Consider the following 20,949-nt stretch of genomic DNA (forward strand, 5'->3'; position numbering starts at 1 on the left):
AATACTGTATAAATGAAAATTAATATTGACCGTTACAATCTTTAATTCATAAAAGATAATTTTTGAATGAGAAAAAAACTTACATTTTAAGACGCTTTACATTATTTTTGATAATGTCAGTCATCCGAAACTTTGTCATAGATGACACGCTTTCTTTTTTTGGATTTTTTGTCATCGCATGCGTGAATTTTGACAATAATTTTCACCACGTACATTGCCATTCAGAGAATTTTCATGTTTCTTGTGACATTGAGGATGGTGGAGCTTTCATTGTTTGATGTGCTGATGTTTCTTATATCTGTATTTGTGATGGAATCATTTTGTGTTCAGTTGAATGTGGCCTATCCCAGGTTCATTGGGTGCATGGGGTAAATATGTGTGTTTGCTTCATAATTTGAGTTTCAAAAAAATGATTTCAGTTATTGCATGTCACCTAATGGTTTTTTTTTCCAATGTATTTTTGTTTCCTTGATCAGTGAAAATTTTTACAATCGATACAAAACATGATCAGGGATTGTATGCAAAGCCAAGCTGCAGGCTGTTTCACTTTTTTGAGATGATAACTAAGCTAGATAATGAAAATGACAGAGCTGTTCCCTTGATCTTAACTAATTACTTCACATATAAATTCATTGTTTTCAAATTTTAAAGAATTTTCACATTTTTCTGTTTATTTTCTTCTTCAGAAAAGTTTAATAACTGGGAGCTGAGGTTTGGCATGTTAGTTCTACGAATCGGAGAGCTGATAGGTTTAAATCGAAGACATCTCGCCACAATGACCAAAGTTTTCCAGTCCTATCCAGACATCGAAATATCTCAGTTAATGAAGGAAATGTTTCGATATGACCTATAATGGTTGTGTTATAGTTCTGATCTTTCATGTGGCTGTGCAAAGAAAATGATTATCAGCATCAAATATGTTAAAAGGCCTTCAGGTGAAACAGGTCTTTTGAAAATTTTAAAAACTTTATTTGTTTTGTACATGTATACATTAATGTTTATCATTGCTAGATAATTTCTTTGAAATGTATATTTACTTAAATGCATGAGAATTTTTCATTCATGAAAATAGGCTTTACATTAAGTTATATGACTTTGAGGCTCAATAAAACTTTTCTGATCCAAGTTTGTCTGGCATCTATCTAATGCTTCTGTTGAATAATAACTTTTTAAATTTTTTCAATATCACTAGACCATGCAATTTCAAAGAAAGAAGCTTTGCATTTGGGTTAATGAAATCTAATTTGTAGCTCACCGGGATGACTGTCTGGAGAACTATTGTCATGACCCTGGTGTCAGCAATGGCGTCACACTTTCAGGAAAAAACTTTAACCTGGGCTATATCATTTGAACCAAGGGGAATAGGGTTTTCATATTTCACATATACTGTAGATGCCTCATGAAGAGATCGTTGCTTTGGTACCAAGACTTTTGACCTAGTGACCTTTTACTGTGGACTTAATTTGACCTGCGTTTTAAAAACTTTAACCTGAGCTATATCTTTTGAACAAAGGAAGATAGGGTTTGATATTTCACATGTAGATGCCTCATGAAGAGACCTTTGTTGTGGTACCAAGACATTTGACCTTGTGACCTTGGTCTTTGACAAACTTAAGGGATATAGTTTAAGTAGAGTCATGCTTCCTGGTGAGCTATGTTGTCTTCTGACAACTCTTGTTTAGGTCACTCTGTGGACTTGTCTTCTTCTTTTGTTGTCCATAAAAATTTGAACATTCTAAATTTCTTGGATACCAATGGACCGATTTTTACCAAATTTGGTATACTGCAAAATATTTTGTATTAGACACACTTTTCCCAGCCTAAAAGTGGGGTCTACAATACATAGGACTAAAAAGATCATATGTTAGTCTGGTTCATCCTATTTATACTCCCCATAAATGTCTGGACCCTTTGTTCAATATTTTTTCTTAAAGCAAGGCGTATTGAAATTTAGTTGACACCAATTGTTTAGTTAATTAAGGTAATGTCTCATACAAGCTGCTTTTATTCAACCTGTAGAAAATGAATGCATAATTTACTGAAAGAAAAACAGATTCTGTTGAGAGTGATGCAGTTTAATTTTTTAGGTCACTTAGGTGACCTATTTTTAATTGTTACACCATTTTTTTTAGTCAATTGATGTAATGCCTTCATCCACAAAAGCTGCTTTAGGTCAACCTGTAGAAAGTGAATGCATAAATTTTCACTGAAAGAAAGTGACCAAAATTCCACACTTGTGACCTAAAAATGTGCTTTGTTGTAGACAATATTGTATAAAACCACAATAGTCTAATTTCTTACACAGGTTGCTATAAGGAATTTATGTCTAGTGCAAGTTTATTGAGGAAAGAAATCCTTAATTCAAAATAAAAGATGTTGCTTTCAGCATGCTTTCATTTGAAATTCAATGTTTTGAAATATTTTGAAAATGAAGTTTTACAGGTTTGAATCCAAGTTTTGTTGTACAATATTGTCAGTTATTTTATAAGTATATATTTTTTATATCTACATTGAGCAAAATTATAAAAAGAACTCGTAAGATAAGGGTCTTGACCTACCGTGTATTAAATTCAACCTTTTGCTTTTGTAATCTACGACTGATTTATTTGCATTTACTAATTTTGTCTGTTGTTGGTGTTAACACACCATAAGCAAATTACACATCAATTATTACATTAGAGTAATGCACTGTTATTTATTGGACTTTATAAAAAACGTGTCAATGAATTTTTTTTTCAAGACGCATTGAATAATATAAGTGTATTAAAGATTGGCCTTCTATCGGTATAATAAAATAAAGGCAATCTCTAAAGCTTACAGGAAGCATGAAACGATTACATAAATCGAAAATTAGCATGGAATAAACAGGGAATCCACACATTTTGGAGAAATTATCGCCGCAAAAAAGTTGAGTTGGGGGGGGGGGGGGTAATAGTATCCATACTTCAGGTGCCTGTGGGTCAGCTAGCAGCTCACCCTCAGTAAAAGTACATCCAAAGGTTTACGTTGGAATGTAGAACGTGATAGAGGGGGAAATCTTTTCATGAACAAAGAAGTAGGTAAAGTTTCTAAAGTCATTCGGCCCAAAATATCGATGATTTCACTTGGAGCTCAAACTCTGGCATTCAAATAAGGAATGGATTGGCAAACCCAAAATCCGCCCAGTTTGATCAGCAAAATGATTTGTGTCATATGACGAGAGCTAGAAGTTGGCATAAAATTGCAAAAATGTCATTTTCAATGAAAATATCCACAAATTCAGGTGGTTTTCTTCTCAGAAAACATACAGTGCATGCGTCGAGCAAATTCATATTCAGGTATGTTTTTCATCTTAAAATAATACACAATATATATCATTTTCATTTTGCTCGACAAATGCGCACATCTTTTCCTGAGCAATAATCTGTATGACATTTGACAGTTTTCAAGCTTATTTTTAAAAAAAGGTGGGAAATGTCTTAATCATGATGTCATAATGCTATCCAATTAGGAATATCATTCTGATTTTGTTGACATTGTATACCTGGCATACATTTTACTTTCTTAAAACGCTAATTAAGGTTAATTCCAGACACATTTTATAGAGAGAAAAATTTTGGGCCTCTTTATGTATACAATCGTACCTTGTTCTTCCCATGTTGTGTAGATTCAGGGTTTTAAAGATATTTATATTGATTCAGGTTTGGTGCAGGGATCCAAATAGTGAGGCAATTCAGGAGAGCACTGTGGTCCATAGTTGCACTGACTTTCATTTAACTACATCATTTTGTTTGAATTATGTTACTGTTATGTTAGATAAAATGCCATATTTTTCTAGAGGATGAAAATATTGTGCCTGTAAACTTACCTCTTCAATTCCAAGTTTTGCTATTGTGTGGGTTTGCATGACTGGATTGAACAAGTTGTGGAGTAAGAGTGAGATAGCACAAATGTGTACATTTAAACTTGCATAATTTAATTTCACTTGAGAAACACAATTTCATTGCTGCATTTGACTTTTTCAAAATTACATGTATATCTTGTAAATAAAGTCATGCCATATGGCATCCTAAGATTGATGCCAAAATGCGACTTTGACATACAATGCCTTTGGCACCTCCATTTCTATTTTGTTTTTACAACTATATTGCTCAGCATCATAAAAAAATTACATTTTCTTCATATTAATTGTTTATCATATTACATCATATCCATATTTCAAAGAATGAAAGTAATTTTTACTCATTTCACATGATATCAAGTAAGTTAGGACAATTTACACACTTTGTAAACCACTTAAGTTTGTGGTTTATAATGAGTAAACTGTCTCAACCTTTTATATCATATAACATGAGTAATAATAACTTCCATTCCTTAGTTAGAATAAAGCAGGTGTGCTTATCTAGTTTTGCAGTTTACATGTGGAAGATTGGTGTGGCATGTCAGATAGATGTATAACTTTTGGTGCTAACAGGCTGGACTTCGTGTTAGATATTTTGTACAGGAGTACCTTCTAAAGTGAAACATTGTTTAGTCATCTGATTATGATTTTTGTTTTGCCTTATCCATGTTCATGAACAGCATGCTAAGATGTCCTGTTTACTGGTTATTTCCCAGTCTACATGCAATATTATAATGTAGATGTCTTAACACAAGGCATAGTGTAACATATTGTTTTGATTATTTTGAGAGTTTATTCTGTTGAGTACCAGCAGGTATTGTTTATGTAACTCCAGACATGTATACGTAAATGTTGCAGGTGGAAGAAATTACCACAGCCTCTATTGTGACTAAAAAAATCTCATTCTTGATCAATTATACAATATTAAACAGAATGAATATTGGATGATGGCAAAAAATACATTTTCCAAAACAGAAATGCTGGTCTGTTAAAAGCTACATTCCATACTTTTACAGGTATATGCTGAAAATTTGAAATAAATTAGTTCAAATGAATTTATTAGTCCCCTACCAGCAGAGCTGAAGGGAACTACGGGGTCTGTCAGTCTGTCTGTAAAATTTTCATCTTCTCCACCAGAACCACTGGGCCAATTTCAATCGTAAATGGTACAAATTATCCTTGGTTGAAATGTGTTCAAATAAAAGTTCATTCTCCTTCAATGGGGAGATTGTCAAGAAAAGGCAAAAATAGGGTTTAAAAAAATCTCCTCCTCAAGAGCCACTAGTCTAGAAAAGTTTAAATTTACATGAAAGCTTCCTGGCATAGAGCATATTCAAATTTATTCAAATCATGGTCCCAGTGGTTAGGGTGGGGCCACAATAGGGGATCAAAGCACAGGGGCTAAGCCCGTTTTGGGCCCGAACTCTGTGATACCATAAATTACGCATAGCTTACCTAGTTAGATTTTTTAGGCATTTGAAGTGAGTGGTTAGTTTTTTATCTGTGTCAGAGTTAGACCCCTTTCTATATTTATGGTATCACAGAGTTCGGGCCCAAAACGGGCTTAGCCCCTGTGGATCAAAGTTTTACATGCAGATATATAGGGAAAAAAAATCTTTTTCTCAAGAACCACTAGAACCAGAAAAATTGAAATTTTCATGAAAGCTTCCTTACATAGAGTAGATTTAAGTTCATTTAAATTGTGTCTCCCAGGGGTAGTGTGGGACCTCAATATGGGGTCAAAGTTTTATATAAAAATATTTTAGAATCTTCTCAAGAACAACAGGACCATGATATTCATGTTAATATGCAAAGTTCTCTAAATAGTGCAGATTCAAATTGGGGCCACAGTATATTGGAAAACATAAAAAATCTTCATCTCAACAACAGTAGGACCATGATTAGTCAGAACTGATTATCTTCAGATAGTTTAAATTCAAGTTTGTTCAATTTAAGGGTCCTGGGGGTAGCGTGGATCGACAATAGGAGATCGAAGTTTTATATGAGAATATACAAAAAATTAATTTTTAATTTTTTTTTTCAAGAATAGCAAGGCCACATTGAATTTTATCAAAATGTAAATGTTCCCAAGTTGAGTGAATTCAAGTTTTTTTTATGCCTTTACAACTATGGTCATGGGGCATATTGTTCTCTCTTGTCTTTCCGAAACTTTAACCTAGTGCTCATAACTTTTGAATGGTGAGTGATAGGGCCCTCATATTTCATATGCAAACGCCTTGTGACAAGACCTTTTTCATTGGTATAACCTTGTGACCTTGACTTTGGAGTGAAGCCTTACATTTCATACATGATCTTTGACCTTGGGAGTTTGACCTTTTCAAAACTGTGATAGGGCTCTCATATTTCGTAGAAGCATTCCTTGTAATAAAACCCCCCTTTTTGGTACCATAGTTTCTGACCTTGTGACTTTAACCTACTTTTAAGTGTATCCTTGACCTTCTCTAGAACAGCAAGGTCATGTTAGTCATATTGGTGTTGAGGCATCAACATGTGTGAATTCAAGTTCTTCTATGTTGTGACCCTTTGGGGCTATACACTGTATTTCAGCCACAATACGGGGTCAACAATTTTCATGGGAATAAAGATTGAAAAAAAAAAAAATTTTTAAAAATCACAGTAGCAGGGCCAAGGTGAATGATGTGGCCCATGGGTTTCTTGGATTTTTTTTTAATGCATAGAAAATATATTAACTTATATTGTTATTTTCTAGTGTTGTATTATTACAGACTTTTGAAGTATTGTACACAGTACTGATGACAATCCATTATATTGATATTCATAATAACTAAATCAAGTTTGATCTCTGTGAGATACTGTAAGTATCAGAGGTTGTGTGTGAGACACTGTGTACTCAGGTTGTTGTGTGTGAGACACTGTACTCGGGTTGTTGTTTGTAAATTGTTCTGAAGATGTTTATTGACAGATAATATATTTAAATTAAATCATTATTTGTATTTTATGCATATCATAAAATATAGTCATTTTTGTTTATGTCAGGTATACAAGAAAGCTTTTACTTGAGGCTGTGTGGTCTGATGCACATGAACAGGAGTTCCTAACATCGTTGACAAATGTATTTAAGGTGTTACCTCACTATATTTACTTTATAAGTGATCTTTCTACTATTTTCTTTTAAATGCATATGATTTCAGGGATTTAATTTAGGGGAAAATGATAACTTTTTACAGCAGCATAAAAAAAAATGTTTATGCTTTGGAAGAGAAATCTCAAGTCATATATATAGCTTTAAACAACTGGATTGTGGAAACCATTTTGTTGTCTTTATGGGGGATATAATGGTCATATATGGCATTGTATGAAAATTAAATGACATTCTTTAAAGGGTGTCATGAAAATTTTCCTACAACACTGTCACTGTTATTTTTGCTGATAATGCTGATAACACTACATGACAGCAAAGATGGATGGTTGCATGATTTTTTGATAGTCAAGTTGAAAGTTTGTTTCCTTTGGGTGTGTGTGATAATTCACTGCAAAACATTTATGAATATTAACAAATTTCTTTTATTTTTTTCATATATAATTTTGCTTAAAATGATGAACATTTCAGATCAACGAAAAATGACAAATGTTGTATTCTCTGTTTTTGAATGGTGGTTTGTCATTGTGCCAAGTACTGCTTTACTCAATGTTAACATAGGAACTCAAAAGTCTACAACAGAGTTGATAATGAATTAAAACTGTTTAATATAAATAGTTTGCAATGTGCACTTATCAATTCTTATAATAGATGTGAATCAATTCACACAAAACAAAAACATTCCTTAATGTTGAAATTGATAAGTTATGTGTAGAGTTAAGTTTTATGCATTGAAAATTTAGAAAACAATTTTATGTAAAAATAAATGGCTTTTTTTAGGGTGTATGATGATGACTAGTTTGATCAAGTGCTAATGGACTTTGCTGTTTAAGATTATATTATCAAATGATCCAGTGTTTCTGTCACAAACTAGACAGTTACTAGTATAAAACAATTTAAATGTTAGATGAATATTGGTATACCATGAATGATGTAGTCTATAATTTTATCAGACAATTATTATTATCCTGAAAACTTTACTGTACGTACTATTATATAATGGCAGTAAAGCCTATCTGTGATGATCTAAAGGATGGAGAAATTATGTTGATAGTTTGCTGTAAAAAATTACATTGTTGATGTAGTGTCCAGTCAAACAAGTTTTGTCTGACACAAATTGTTTTGTTGTTAAATTAAAGCAAGTTACTCAAATAACATTGTAGTTCACTCATTACTTGTCAAGATGGTGAAATAGAAAATATTTGTTTGTGGGCAACCTGCTGTTCTGTATTATGCACAACTACTGCAGTACTACTAAGAAATGCCTTGTCCAAGTAACTCTTCATTCCTTTAAAAGGTTGTAGTCAAAGGGAACTGCTTTCGAAGGAGAATTGCTTTTGAATGGAGAGGTATGTACCAAAACATCATCACACTTGAATTCAAATCCATCTTGGTTACAGACTTGGTCAAAAGACAGTGCAAGTTTTTGGCATTTGTCGGTAACACCAGTATCTCATTCATTTTTATTACCCAGGCTTATTTTATTCCTTTTGCAAGGGTGAGGCCTTGCTGTCCTGTCGAGATACTTGGTAATCCAGTGGATTGATACTATCTAATTCTGTAGACCTCATTTTACTATCTCACCTCATGTCGGCTTTGGTCTGCCTGGAGCTCGATATCCAGGGGATTCAAGTTTGTTCAAATGGAGGGCCATGCCCCCTTCAAAGGGGAGAAGATCACAAAAATGCAACAAGATACGATTATAATCTACCGATTATAAAGTCTCCCAAACGAAGTACTGGCTGTATAAAAGTGGCTTTTTCTGGGTACTACTATTTTCCTCCCTTGACAAAATTTGTTCCATTGTTAACTTCCTTTAAAAGATCTAAATGACAAAGGCTTTGATTTTTGAAATTTTGACCTCGATACCAAATTGTAGATCTCATCCTTTCTGAAGACCCCAGGACTCTATCACACCTGGTTCTTAAGTAATACCAGTTTTATGTTCTAAGATTCAAGGTCACTGGAGTCACTTGACCTTGCTACTAGTTTGTAGGTCCTGTCATCCTCTTGCCATTTCTGAAGATTCCATGTTGCTATTAGTCCCCGTTTTAAAGTTATACCAGTTTGTATGTTCAAGGACAGAGGTCAAGGTCACTTGACCTTGATATCAATTTGTAGATCTCATCATCCTTTCTGAAGACTGCAGGACATTTGTCGGGTTATATCTGTTGAAATTTGGAATAAATTTTTTCTCCAGAGTTCTGTTAAACCCCACCCCCATTTGATCCCCCCCAAATGTACCCTAACCCCCTTCAATCTGAAAACAAAACCATTTCTGCACATCTAGATACATTGGCCTATCATATCCTTGAATATCTAATACTTTTATCAACTGGTTACGGAGAATGATGTTGGACAGTTTTAGGCGCGAGAAAGAAGCAGAAGAATAACCAGAACTAAGCAAAAACAATAAGCCTCCAAACTTTGTTTAGGAGACTTAAAAATAGGGAGGGTTATTTTAAAAATTTCTTCTCAAAAACCACTGGGCCAGAAAAGTAAGTTGAAATTTACATGAAAGCTTCTTGACATGGTGCAGAATGAAGTTTGTTAAAATCATGGCCCCTGGGGTATGGTGGGCAACAATTGGGGGGGGGGGGTGTCAAAGATTTATATGCGAATACATAGTGAAAATCTTCTCAAGAACCACTGGGCCAAGAGAGTTAACATATGCCGATATATATGGCAAATATTTCAAAAATATCTATTGAACTATTAAAGCTTGGGCTTTCATATTTTGCATATACATTCTTTACAGCAAGACCTTTCATGTGATGCAATGGTGTATGATCTTGACCTAAAAGTTTAACCTACTTTTGATCAATATCTGACCTATACATTATGTACATGTATTTAAGGTAGATCTTTCATGTATATAAATTTCTCATTGCACGAGCTTTCATTTCATATCATGTCCTTTGACCTTGATTTTTGACCTACTTAAAGAAATTATAACCTATGAAGTATACCCAGAACTATTTAAGGTAGAGCTTTCATATTTTGTAAATAGATTCCTTATGGTAAGACCTTGTGACACAATGGTGTTTGATCTTTTGACTTCAACCTACTTTAAAAAAAAAAACCCTGAACAATTCCAACATTTCCTGAACTATTTAAGGTAGAGCTTTCATGTTTTGTATACAGATTTCTTATGGCAAGGTCTTTCATATCACACCCTGATCTATGACCTTGGTTTTATCCAGAACAGCAAGATCATGTTAGTTATATTGGTGTTGAGGCAACTCCTTATCATATGAATTCATTCTCGGTCATGATTTGATCCTTTGGGGCTAGGTTGGGGTCAATATCTTTTATGGAAATAAAGATTGATATTTTTTTTTTTTTTTAAATCACAACAGCTGAAAAATGGTAGGGCCAAGGTGATTCAGGTGAGTGATGTGGCCCATGGGCCTCTTGTTATCTCTGTAATAGGCCTACCATCAATAGGTCAAGTGAGTCCATGATGGTGACGGATCTTGGATCAGGTTTAAGAGGACCATTGATTCCACTATATTTCTTATAGACCCCATGGGCAGCTGTTACAGAAAATGGAAGGCCATAAATTGCAATTGTTGGGCAAATCCATTCATAGATGATGCATGTAAATTCCCAGAGAATGTTGAAGTTACGGATTGAAGTCCGAAGGAGGGGTTGATTATTTATATAGAAATATGACAGACAGTGTTATTCATCATCATGAGCATTAAGCCTTTTCACAAAATTGTAAACTTTATGTCCTTTCTAATGCACATTGCATCAGTATCTTCTATCTGCATCAAATGAATGAATGATTTTAAAGTATGTCAAACTCAAGTCAAACCATGAAGTTTATTCAGTTATAATGCCTATCATAATGAATCCAGTATTTCACAAAAAATAAACACTTGATACCAGCAAAAGAAAATTTTTGCCAATGGCGCAATGCATATTTTTCAACAATGAATTGGAAATCAATATAACTCCACAAAAATATTTGAGAAATAAATGTGGACCCCTAATTTTAATGTACATTTAAACACCAAATGTAACATTTACCAGATCAATAACTTTAAATTTTGCCATAAAACAGTACATTTTGAATAAATTTGATTGCCACAGCATTGAGGTAATAATATCTAGTAGACATGTCAAAATAAAAAAAAAAATGCTTCAAAACAGAACAGAAATAGGTATAACTAGTAATCCTACATGTGGACACGCAACTGGAGGTCTTTCTGTGTCTTACATTGCAAGAAAGAATTTCCAAAAAGAATGTGAAGTAGTGTCTTCCAAAGGAAAGATTACTTGGTCCTCCAAATCAACCTTAAAATGTTATTTGTACAACAAATTAGAAAAACAATAAAAACTAAATACGACTGTGACCTCAGATTCAAGGTCAAAGACAAAAGTGACAGGTTGAAAACTCCAACTGTCTATAATACTGTTGTATCATAAGGGACATAACTGGTGTTAAATATGTGCTTAAGAGTTTTATATAGGGTCAAAGAATATGAATTATAATTGAAAGGTCCTTTGATGCCTTGAAAATGTGCAAAATCTCATATTTTTGATGACCTTGACCAATTTTTCAAGGTCAGAGGTAACAGGTTTAATGCAAGTGGTCCCATGTCTCTACCATCTTTTATGATGCAAAAGCTACTGTATAAGCTTAAATAAAGAAGCTAAAGACTATCTGGGGCAATAACTACCATCAAGGTCCTCAGATCCTTACAATTAAAATGTCACTGAAGTACTTACCTAATGCAAATTCATTAGCAAAGGATTACAATCTTTATGAATTACAGCTTATAGGAGTATCAATGTTTTTTTCACAACAGTGTCTGTAGTTTCAAAAGTGGTCAGAGTTGAAATATATCAAAATGATTTAGAAAATCAATGCTTGTGCATCATCTTCTGGGTAGCTTGTACAATAAAGTTAGTAAAAAATGCAAAATTCTGTTATTTATAGATAACCTTGACCTTTGACTTATTTTCAAAGGTCAAGGATAAACAAATCTCATCCCAGTTGGGCCTATGTCTTTATGTTATCAAGTTATTTTGGGTTTTTTAAAAAGTAAAAACAAAATACATTTGTACTAGTAGGTAAAAATTGCAAAATATTGGGTGCATTAAAGACAATCAGATCATTACAAGTGAGACTTCATCTTCACAACTCACTTATCCATAGCTCTTAGTGAAGGTTTTTACCATTTATGGTTGAGGAGGAGTATCTTTATTTAGAGCAATGTTTCTTAACTCTATAAGAGGTCAAAGTTCAAGTATGCAGGGTGAGATTTGATTACGCTTCAAGTTAAATATCATAGATTATGGAGCTTTATAATGTCTTATGGTTTTAAAAACTTTGACTTTAGGAAAATAGTAAGAAATAGAACAATGTCAATAGGTCTTTCCACAGAAAGGTGCAAAACCTAATCCTGGTCCTTTAAAAATGAATTTGGCAAACCATGGGTATAACAGGGTTTCATCTGGCGATCGCCAATGGTGGTTTTTCAAATTGATTTCTTTCCCCATAAAAGTCACTGACCTTAATGAGCACATAAGGTACGCTGCTGGAGGTTATTTCTTATTATGTAACCAATTAAAAACAAATTGATAGCATGTCGAGTGGATTAGGTACAATGTAGGGTTGCACTATTAAAGTATATATGAAATAATACCTATAGTCGCTGCCACGGTTTGTCAACAGTGACTGTAACTATGTAGAAAGCATAGTGATAGATAAAATCAAAACGTAGAATTGCTTTTTGCAATTCTAACCTACATCATGTAATCACTGTCATTTATATGCAACCTTTTTTTTTAAAATGCATGATTTGAAGATAATGGAAATGCTGTTTTAACATGCTACGAAGATTACTGTAATAATTCTGCAATTATTTTTTTTTTGCAGTATTTCAAATCGGAAAAGGATTGAACTTATCAAGCTCAAATAATTATACACTAGTGATTTTAATTAGCAGTGTTAAAATCATTTTCATATTACTACTTGTGATTGAGAAAGGAATGAATACACACAAATAATGATAAAAATGATTTTTATTATATTTTGAAGTTACTGCTTGTGTTAAGGAATCTGATCCATTATTTTAGGGGGGAGCCATATGAAACCCTGGTATGAACAAAGGCATTACGTTACACACACATCTTGAACAAAAACAAAATATCACACTTGTCTTTTCAGTCCTGAATACTTAACAACAAAATATTGTTCCAGCCAAAACATACATCATCTGAACATAAATGCTAGTCTAAAAAAAAGTGTGTTTACATCAATATATAAAACTGTTTATATCTAAATACAAATTCACAGCTGAACATTCACATATTGTAAAGCAAATATAGAACAAGAGCATTCAAGGCAGTTAACTCTTAGATGAACAATGGCACACTGAGGGAATGACACAAAATCTCAAAGCACAGCAACCAATAAAGATATACATGTTGACACCGTGACGGAACAAAGTCCTCTTGTGATTTTGTGTGGGGGATTGGTTTGAGACATTTGTGTATGGTGTTTTTATAAACAAACGTGACATGTCTCTCCTATACATGTACCAGTGCTCGTACATTCCATTACTTGGAATTTCAGCTTTTATCACAGAACAATTTTTATCACAGTCAAATCTTCCTTGGAGATCCTAAGTTTTACTTCTCGAATTTGAAGTTCACTGATTTCCCCACAGAATTCCTCTTTCTTGTAGCACTGGGAAGCTGAAATTTATTTTCAAAAAAACATTTATATAATTTTATATAAACCACTACTATCTAATCACATCAATGCAATGATTAAAGACATAGGATACCCAAAAAAATTATTTGATGAAATAATAGAAAATCCCATGTAAACACGTCAAAATCCTACTTCATTTGATGTGTTCAAAATCTTGGGCAATGACCTTAAAAGAATTTTTTTAAAATGCTGTGTTTATATTTCTATTTTATTAAAACATTTACACATATATATAATTCTATAACAAAATTGTTTGGGTATCCTACGTCCTAAATAAATCTCAGAATATGGTTCTAATGGTGATGCTATCCATCTGTATAAACACATCACGGTCCCTTTAGATACACAAGTGCTTAATCACAATTCAGATAATAAAAAGTAAACAAGAGGCCTACAGGTCACCTGAGTATTAGTTAAAGAGTATCACCAGTCCCAAAAGACTACTAAATATTTCCTGTTCTGTATATCTAAGCTAAATTCTAATATTCAGCAAAAATACAAATATAAAACAATTAAGACTTGTTCTTAAAAACAATGGTCTAAAAAGAGCCTATGCTGATGAAAGGCTTTACGTAATATATGTAACATTAACGCAAAATTACTCATTTTGACCTGTCCTAGAGTCATAACCTGGGGTTGCAAAATTCACAGTTTTGGTAGATCCTTTTCTGTTTTTCTTAAATATACATTTAGTTTTTATACCATATCAGGAAACTTCAAGAGGTCTTTCAAATGATAAAGACAATGATCACTATAATAATTTTGGCTCCACATGAAATTTTATAAATTTTGGTAAAGGACTACTTCTTCTAAATATTTATTTATTTTCAATTTAGAATCAATAGCATTAAAGAAGATATTATTTAACATACACACTATAATATTATATATCAAGTTTGGCCCCAACCTGGAATCAGAACCTCTACTTCGGGAATTATAAAATTTACAATTTTGGTAGAGGCCTCCTGCTCTACATCACTATGCATTTAGTTTCTCTTACACTTGTGGGGTTCTAGAAAAGAAGATTTTTTAAAACTGGACAATTTTTGGCAGTTTTGCCCCACCCCTAAGGTTCCAGGGGTGCCGAAGTCCTGGAATTTAAAATTCATGTCCCCAGTGTCCTAAAGCTGCTTCATACCAAATTTGAAAAGAATTGGAATGGTAGTTATCAAGAAGTTAAAAATGTTCAATTGTTAACGCACGACGGACGCAAACCACTTGGATTCACACGAATATTTTAGGATTTAATTTAATATGTAGTAAGTCTTTTTAATAATCAGACTCTAGTAAGTAAAATAAAAAAACCGTTCAAACTACATGAAAGGACTGGTTGGAAAATTTTCTCTCAGGTTGGTAGATTGGTTTGGGTTCTTCCTCATAATCAGCATCTTCCTCCTCTTCATCTTCCTCCATCAGTACCTCATCAGACAGGGACTCTGAAAATCAAGGAATTCATTCAATTTACTTTAAAGGAAATTCAAATTATTTTAAAACATACATGTGCAGTGGAACCTCATTTATCCAGACCCTTTGGTTCCCAGTCAAATCGTCCGGATAACTGAAGTGACCAAATATTTGAATCATCTTGTCCTTTCACAACAATGGCGATAAAAAAGAATGATTAATTATTTCAGTAAATTTCATCGTAATGAATACATGTACTATGATACACATAAGCACTACTACACAACACTCAAATAAAATTAACACTACTAAAACTTGGTTGGTGGTGTAGACATATTTGCAACTTCAAGAACATACGAGGTCTAACATTGGATTCATCACTGTCAATATGGTCATCATTACAATTTGTAAAGATATCAAAGGCAAAAACATCGGAATATAATTACAGTGTTCCCTCGATAAATTGCCCCCCCCCTCCCCCTCTTATAATGCCATCCCCGCTTATTGCCTGAAAATCCTAAAGAACAGATTTCTCCCCATGTTAACACCCCCGTTATAATGTCAACCCCACATAATGCCGTATGCCACCAATTTCCACAAACAGATGGTCAAATTTTATAGGGTTAACCCTCAATAATAATGTCAATTACCCAACACTCATCAATAATAACACCTGTATTTTGAGAGCAGTGCGGTTAAGTGTGACATTCTGGACAAGGTATTCAGGTGGTTAGGTTAATCACAAACAAGAGGTACTGTGAGCAATGCTCACTAAGAATACCCCCCGCTTACCCTAATCTCCCAAAGGGTGTTGTTAATAGGTATAAATTACCTCTTTCCTGAGTGTAAAAATATGGTATGCCTTTGTAGAAGAAAATGGAAGATATAGTCTGAACACAAATCCATGGTATAAACCTATAAATTTGACCTTGAGATCAAAGGTCAAAGTCATAGAGAGGTAATGAATGTACATGACACATAGTCTCATGGTATATACACCCATGTCTTATGGTATGACTATGTCAAAACCCTATAATCAATTTTGACCTTGAGGTCAAAGTTCAAGGTCATATAGAGGTCATGAAGGTACCAGACACATTGTTTCATGGTGATACACTCATGTGTCAAATATGGTATGCCTATGTCAAAGAACAAAGAAGTCATGGCCCTGACACGAATCCATTTTAAAAACCTTTAATTTTGACCTTGAGGTCAAGGTCATATGGAGGTCATGAAGGTACATGACACATCGTCTCATGGTGATACACTCATGTGTCAAATATGGTATGCCTATGTCAAAAAACAAAAAAGTTATGGCCCAGACACTATTCCATTGTAAAAAACCTTTAATTTTGACCTTGAGGTCAAGGTCATATAGAGATCATGAAGGTACTCGACACATCGTCTCATGATGATCCACCTGTGTGCCAAATATGGTATGCCTAAGTCAAAGAACAAAGAAGTTATGGCCCGGACACAAATCTGCACAGACAGACGGACGGACAGAGTGATTCTTATATACCCCCCCTGAACTTCATTCGGTGTGTGAGTGGGGGGGGGGGGGGGGGGGGGGGGGGGGGGGTTTATATTAATTGTTGAATTAAACTCAAGATTATTTAACTGTTATACAGAATGGAACCCAAATACATTTACATATTAACTGAACTTCTTTTGTTTGCTCAGTGAATTGTCTTTAACGGTGAATTCACTATATTGCCACCCCTGCTTTATTGCCCAAATTGGTCTTGAACAAAAGTTGGCGATATATCAAGGGAGCACTGTATAATAAAATGAAGCCTCATTATATGACTTGTGAATTATATAAAACCAAATCAATGTATGAAAGCAACAATTATGAAATCAATAAATATGTGACACACCATCAGAGTCATCTTCATAATCCTCGTCATTTTCTCCAAAGAATGTTGCCCTCTTTCCCTGCTTGGGTTTATCAATCTGTGACACCAGCTCTGCCAGATCTGTAAACTTAGCCATGGCCGGCACATAGGTCTGTAACATGATACGTATTTTGGCTGAGTGTTTACATTTTTAGATGTGGTAATATGAACAGAGAAGACCAAACAACTACTGCTAGTTTCTTTCACATGATATATTAAGGAATCATTTATTTTCATGGGGTGAAATTTTAACGATGTTCACGGGAACGTGGCTTTGTGGTTAATGAATTTTATCTCAGTTTCTGTTGTTTAAATTCTTGGGTATATCCATACCAAGAAAACGATGAATTCCTCATGAAAATAAATTATTTTATAGCATGTGTCTGTGCAAAATGGCTAGTCCATTACTTTTAAGTGTGTGAGTGTGCCTGTTTTGACATGACATACCTGACCTTTGTGGACACTACACTTGGAGGAATGAGCAGAATGCTTGTCTTTGAAGAGTTCATCAATCAGGCCCCCTTTGATCCACCCTGACAGCAAGGTTTTACCATGATTGTATCCAACTTCCTACAACACAGTGTCAGTATGTTGTTCACAAAGGATAACATGATTTTAGCTCTCATGGTCAGAAGAACTTATGTATTGGGAAGTTGTCCACCAGTTTATTTGTAGACATTTTATTTTAAATACATCTCCTCCTACAGTTTTTATCATATTTACAACATAAGAATACACAATTATGTGCATCAATGAATACTCATACAAAAATTAATTTCATTATATTTCTTTTTAAAATACACCTCCTACATCTATCATCAGATTGCTATGAAATATAAAGAAAACACAACATATAGTAATATTTCATTTTAATGAATGGTTATTATGAAAAAAAGTAATTACTAAAAGTATGGACAAAGGGAGAAAAATTCAAATAATGCATTACCATGTATATAAACAAGGGCTGTGCTTTGAGTGGAAGATAATTAATGGTTATATAATTACTACATGTATTTTTACCTGGACTAGAATGTTCTGTCATTGGATAAAATATGTCACATGACCCACAGCTATATTTCCATTGACAGTCAGTAGCAAAAATACAGAAGAAATATGGTGGATGCTGCAAATTTTTTTCCACAGATTTGTACAAAATCATCAATTGTTTTTTGTGGCATGGTTCGTTATTACCCAGGTTTCTTACTGACTGTCTGTTGGAACATACCATAAATGCAGACTTTTTAGCGAGGATTTGATTTTGGTATTAATTAGCTAGGGTGTTGAGATCACTAAAATTGAATATCGCTAACAATTTATTCTGTATCGTAGGTAATAGATATCTTTCTTGGAATAATAAATTCGCTAAAATTAGCTCTCGCTAAATTTCTTGAAAAAATTGATAAATCTGTGTCTCGCTAAAATTTCACTAATACAGTAGGATCATGAAATTAACAATTTTGGTAAAGGGCAACCTACTCCTTCTAAATATACATTTAGTTTCAATGTAGTATCAATAGAATTAAAGATGTTATTTAAATATTTTACACATAAACAATTTAAGTTTGGCCCTGCACTAGAGTCAACATTTATTCAGAGATCCTGAAATTTACAATTGGTACAGGTCTTCCTGCTCTACAAGATAATGCATTTAGTTTTCCTTACAGATGTGCAGTTATTTGAAAATTGGTTAATTTTTGGCAGTTTTTGTCTAGCCACCCCTAAGGCATCATGGGTGCATGAGTTCTGACAATTTATGTTCCCCTTCTCCCAAAGATGCTTCATACCAACTTCATATCAAATTTGAAAAGAATTGGAATGGTAGTTATCAAGAAGTTAGAAATGTTCAACTGTTAACACACGACAATGGATGCATACCAATAGCTATAGGTCACCCGAGTGACCTAACAATGGAATCTACTTATCCGTTGTTGTTAGTCTTATGACCTTAATTCAAAATATGATTTATGTAACACAGCATGTTTGTTTGTTGTCCCATTCAAGAATTTTTCACTCACATAATAGGGGCATCATCAGCCGTGGGTGAGGTGCCACAAATTGTGACCAATGCATGGTGCTCAAGGCCATGACAGTGAATGTTCTTTATTGTGCCACCGTCTACCATGACATGGTACCTCTGTATTTATGGTCATGTCTGAAAGATCTGTGACTCACTTTTAATACTGGGCACTTTGTGAATGAACAGTTAATACCCAATTCAAAAGTTTTAGGTTTGACATGGTTGCCGGTATTGAGAATCAAATCTGTGACATTCTGGTTGCAAAGTGAATGGCCTACCCATTAGACAACTATGACACGCTTACTTCATCTACTGTGTAAATATAACACCAATTTTGATACATCACAAACTTCAGCAATGAAGATCATCAACTGGTTAACTTTATCTCAAGATTATTCCATTCCTAGAAATACTGTACATGTTCTTATTTTAGCAGAATTCAAAGTTTAGTGAATTTGGTGGTAAAGCAAAAGTGCTAAAAAATATGAAATTCTCTATTTATCCATTCTCATACCTACATGTAGAAGTGCTAAATCATGATTACGCCAAATAGTGCGCCAACTCTGACTGCGCCAAATTTTAAATATGCTAAAATAAGTACACATGTGGTAGATAAAGCTGATCCAGAGTTTCTGTGGAGGAAAACATAGACTGAGACCCTGTTGTGCAAGATTGTAACAAAGGAACATCACGTGAAGAGTCTCTACCATTAAAGGAGGAGTACTGTTTATTTGGAGGTCAAAACTCTTGGTCACCAGGTCACATACTCTAAGAAACAATTTCCAAATAATATCTACTGTTTGGGCTTTAGAGTTGAAACTTCACAAGAAAAGATGTCTATGACAGATTGATGATCAGTTTGGATAGTCTTCATTACTTTCTCTTGAATGACCATAAATTACGCACTTGTAGATCTTTAGTCTCGACTGACTTTCGATTCATCACTTTGAATATCAAATACATATATATATATATATATATACATATATAATAATACTAGAAGTGCTACAAACAAAATTTTTATCATACCTAAGATAAAAGGCAAAGAATATTCTTATTTTTTTTTTTTACAGTGCTATGAAGGATTGGAATAATTTACCTTTAAATACAAAAGAGTTGGCAACTCAGCAAAGTTTTAAAAAAGCTGTAAAGTCCTTATTAGCCAGCAAGGCAAGGGGTATAACCAGATAACATGTCCAATTTTGTTTAATACTTACTAGTATTTTTTTTTATCACTAGTATTTTTTTTATCACTTTAGTATTCTAGAATAAAATATGTCTGAAGCTTGTCATTTTTCAATGCATTATGCAACTATTATTACTTTGTGAATTTAGGATTCAAAAACTCCAGTACTGATCAACCTGCAGACTTTATATTTTACACAAAAGTGGGTGAAGGTTAATAAATGACATCTTATTAAGATTTGGGAGCACCAGGTCAAAGGTCAAGGTCACAATAGCACTCTTTAGTGATTCGAGTTTTAGAGCTGGGCCCTAGATGACTTTGTATTTTATCTAAATTTATTATGGGAAGTGCTTTATCATGTTGAAAACTGTCAATTGACCAATTCTCATATACAAATCATAATTTATCAGTCAGGTTAAATACAGTGGTTCAAGGATCCCAGAGTTTACCTGGTTTTACTTCCTCAAAACAAAATTCAAATTGAAAAAAATTAATCATATAATTTTCAAATGACTTGCATGAAAAATTAGCAAAGTAATCAACTTACATTGATTTCATCGTAGCTTCCAAACTGAAGTGTTCCGTACTTATCAATAGGTGGTCTGATGTATTCACAGAAGTCGCTGTTTTTGACCATTTCCAACTGTCTTACACAGGACACATAAGCAAGTCTGGTCTGTATCTCAGCCATATCTGGCACCTAATATGACATG

At 33.7% G+C, this 20,949-nt stretch overlaps 2 protein-coding genes across 6 annotated transcripts in view; one reads left to right on the forward strand and one right to left on the reverse strand.

Moving 5' to 3' along the window:
• The window catches only part of LOC125652261 (nuclear receptor ROR-alpha A-like), a 39,579-nt gene extending 31,423 nt beyond the window's left edge, over window positions 1-8,156 (forward strand). For both annotated transcript variants that reach the window (XM_048881312.2, XM_056164716.1), the window contains one exon: window positions 687-8,156. In XM_048881312.2, coding sequence (XP_048737269.2) covers window positions 687-853 — 167 coding nt within the window. In that variant the 3' untranslated portion in view covers window positions 854-8,156. The remainder of the gene's footprint in view (window positions 1-686) is intronic.
• Window positions 8,157-10,810: 2,654 nt separating this feature from the next.
• Window positions 10,811-20,949, reverse strand: part of LOC125649127 (patatin-like phospholipase domain-containing protein 7) — a 50,098-nt gene continuing 39,959 nt past the window's right edge. For all 4 annotated transcript variants that reach the window (XM_048876371.2, XM_048876370.2, XM_048876369.2 and 1 more), the window contains 5 exons: window positions 20,784-20,936; window positions 17,481-17,603; window positions 17,016-17,145; window positions 15,049-15,167; window positions 10,811-13,712 (listed from right to left, as the gene is read on the reverse strand). In XM_048876371.2, the coding sequence (XP_048732328.2) occupies window positions 13,647-13,712; window positions 15,049-15,167; window positions 17,016-17,145; window positions 17,481-17,603; window positions 20,784-20,936 (591 nt within the window). In that variant the 3' untranslated portion in view covers window positions 10,811-13,646. The remainder of the gene's footprint in view (window positions 13,713-15,048; window positions 15,168-17,015; window positions 17,146-17,480; window positions 17,604-20,783; window positions 20,937-20,949) is intronic.

Source organism: Ostrea edulis, chromosome 5, assembly GCF_947568905.1.
Source record: "Ostrea edulis chromosome 5, xbOstEdul1.1, whole genome shotgun sequence".
NCBI classification, from domain to species: domain Eukaryota; kingdom Metazoa; phylum Mollusca; class Bivalvia; order Ostreida; family Ostreidae; genus Ostrea; species Ostrea edulis.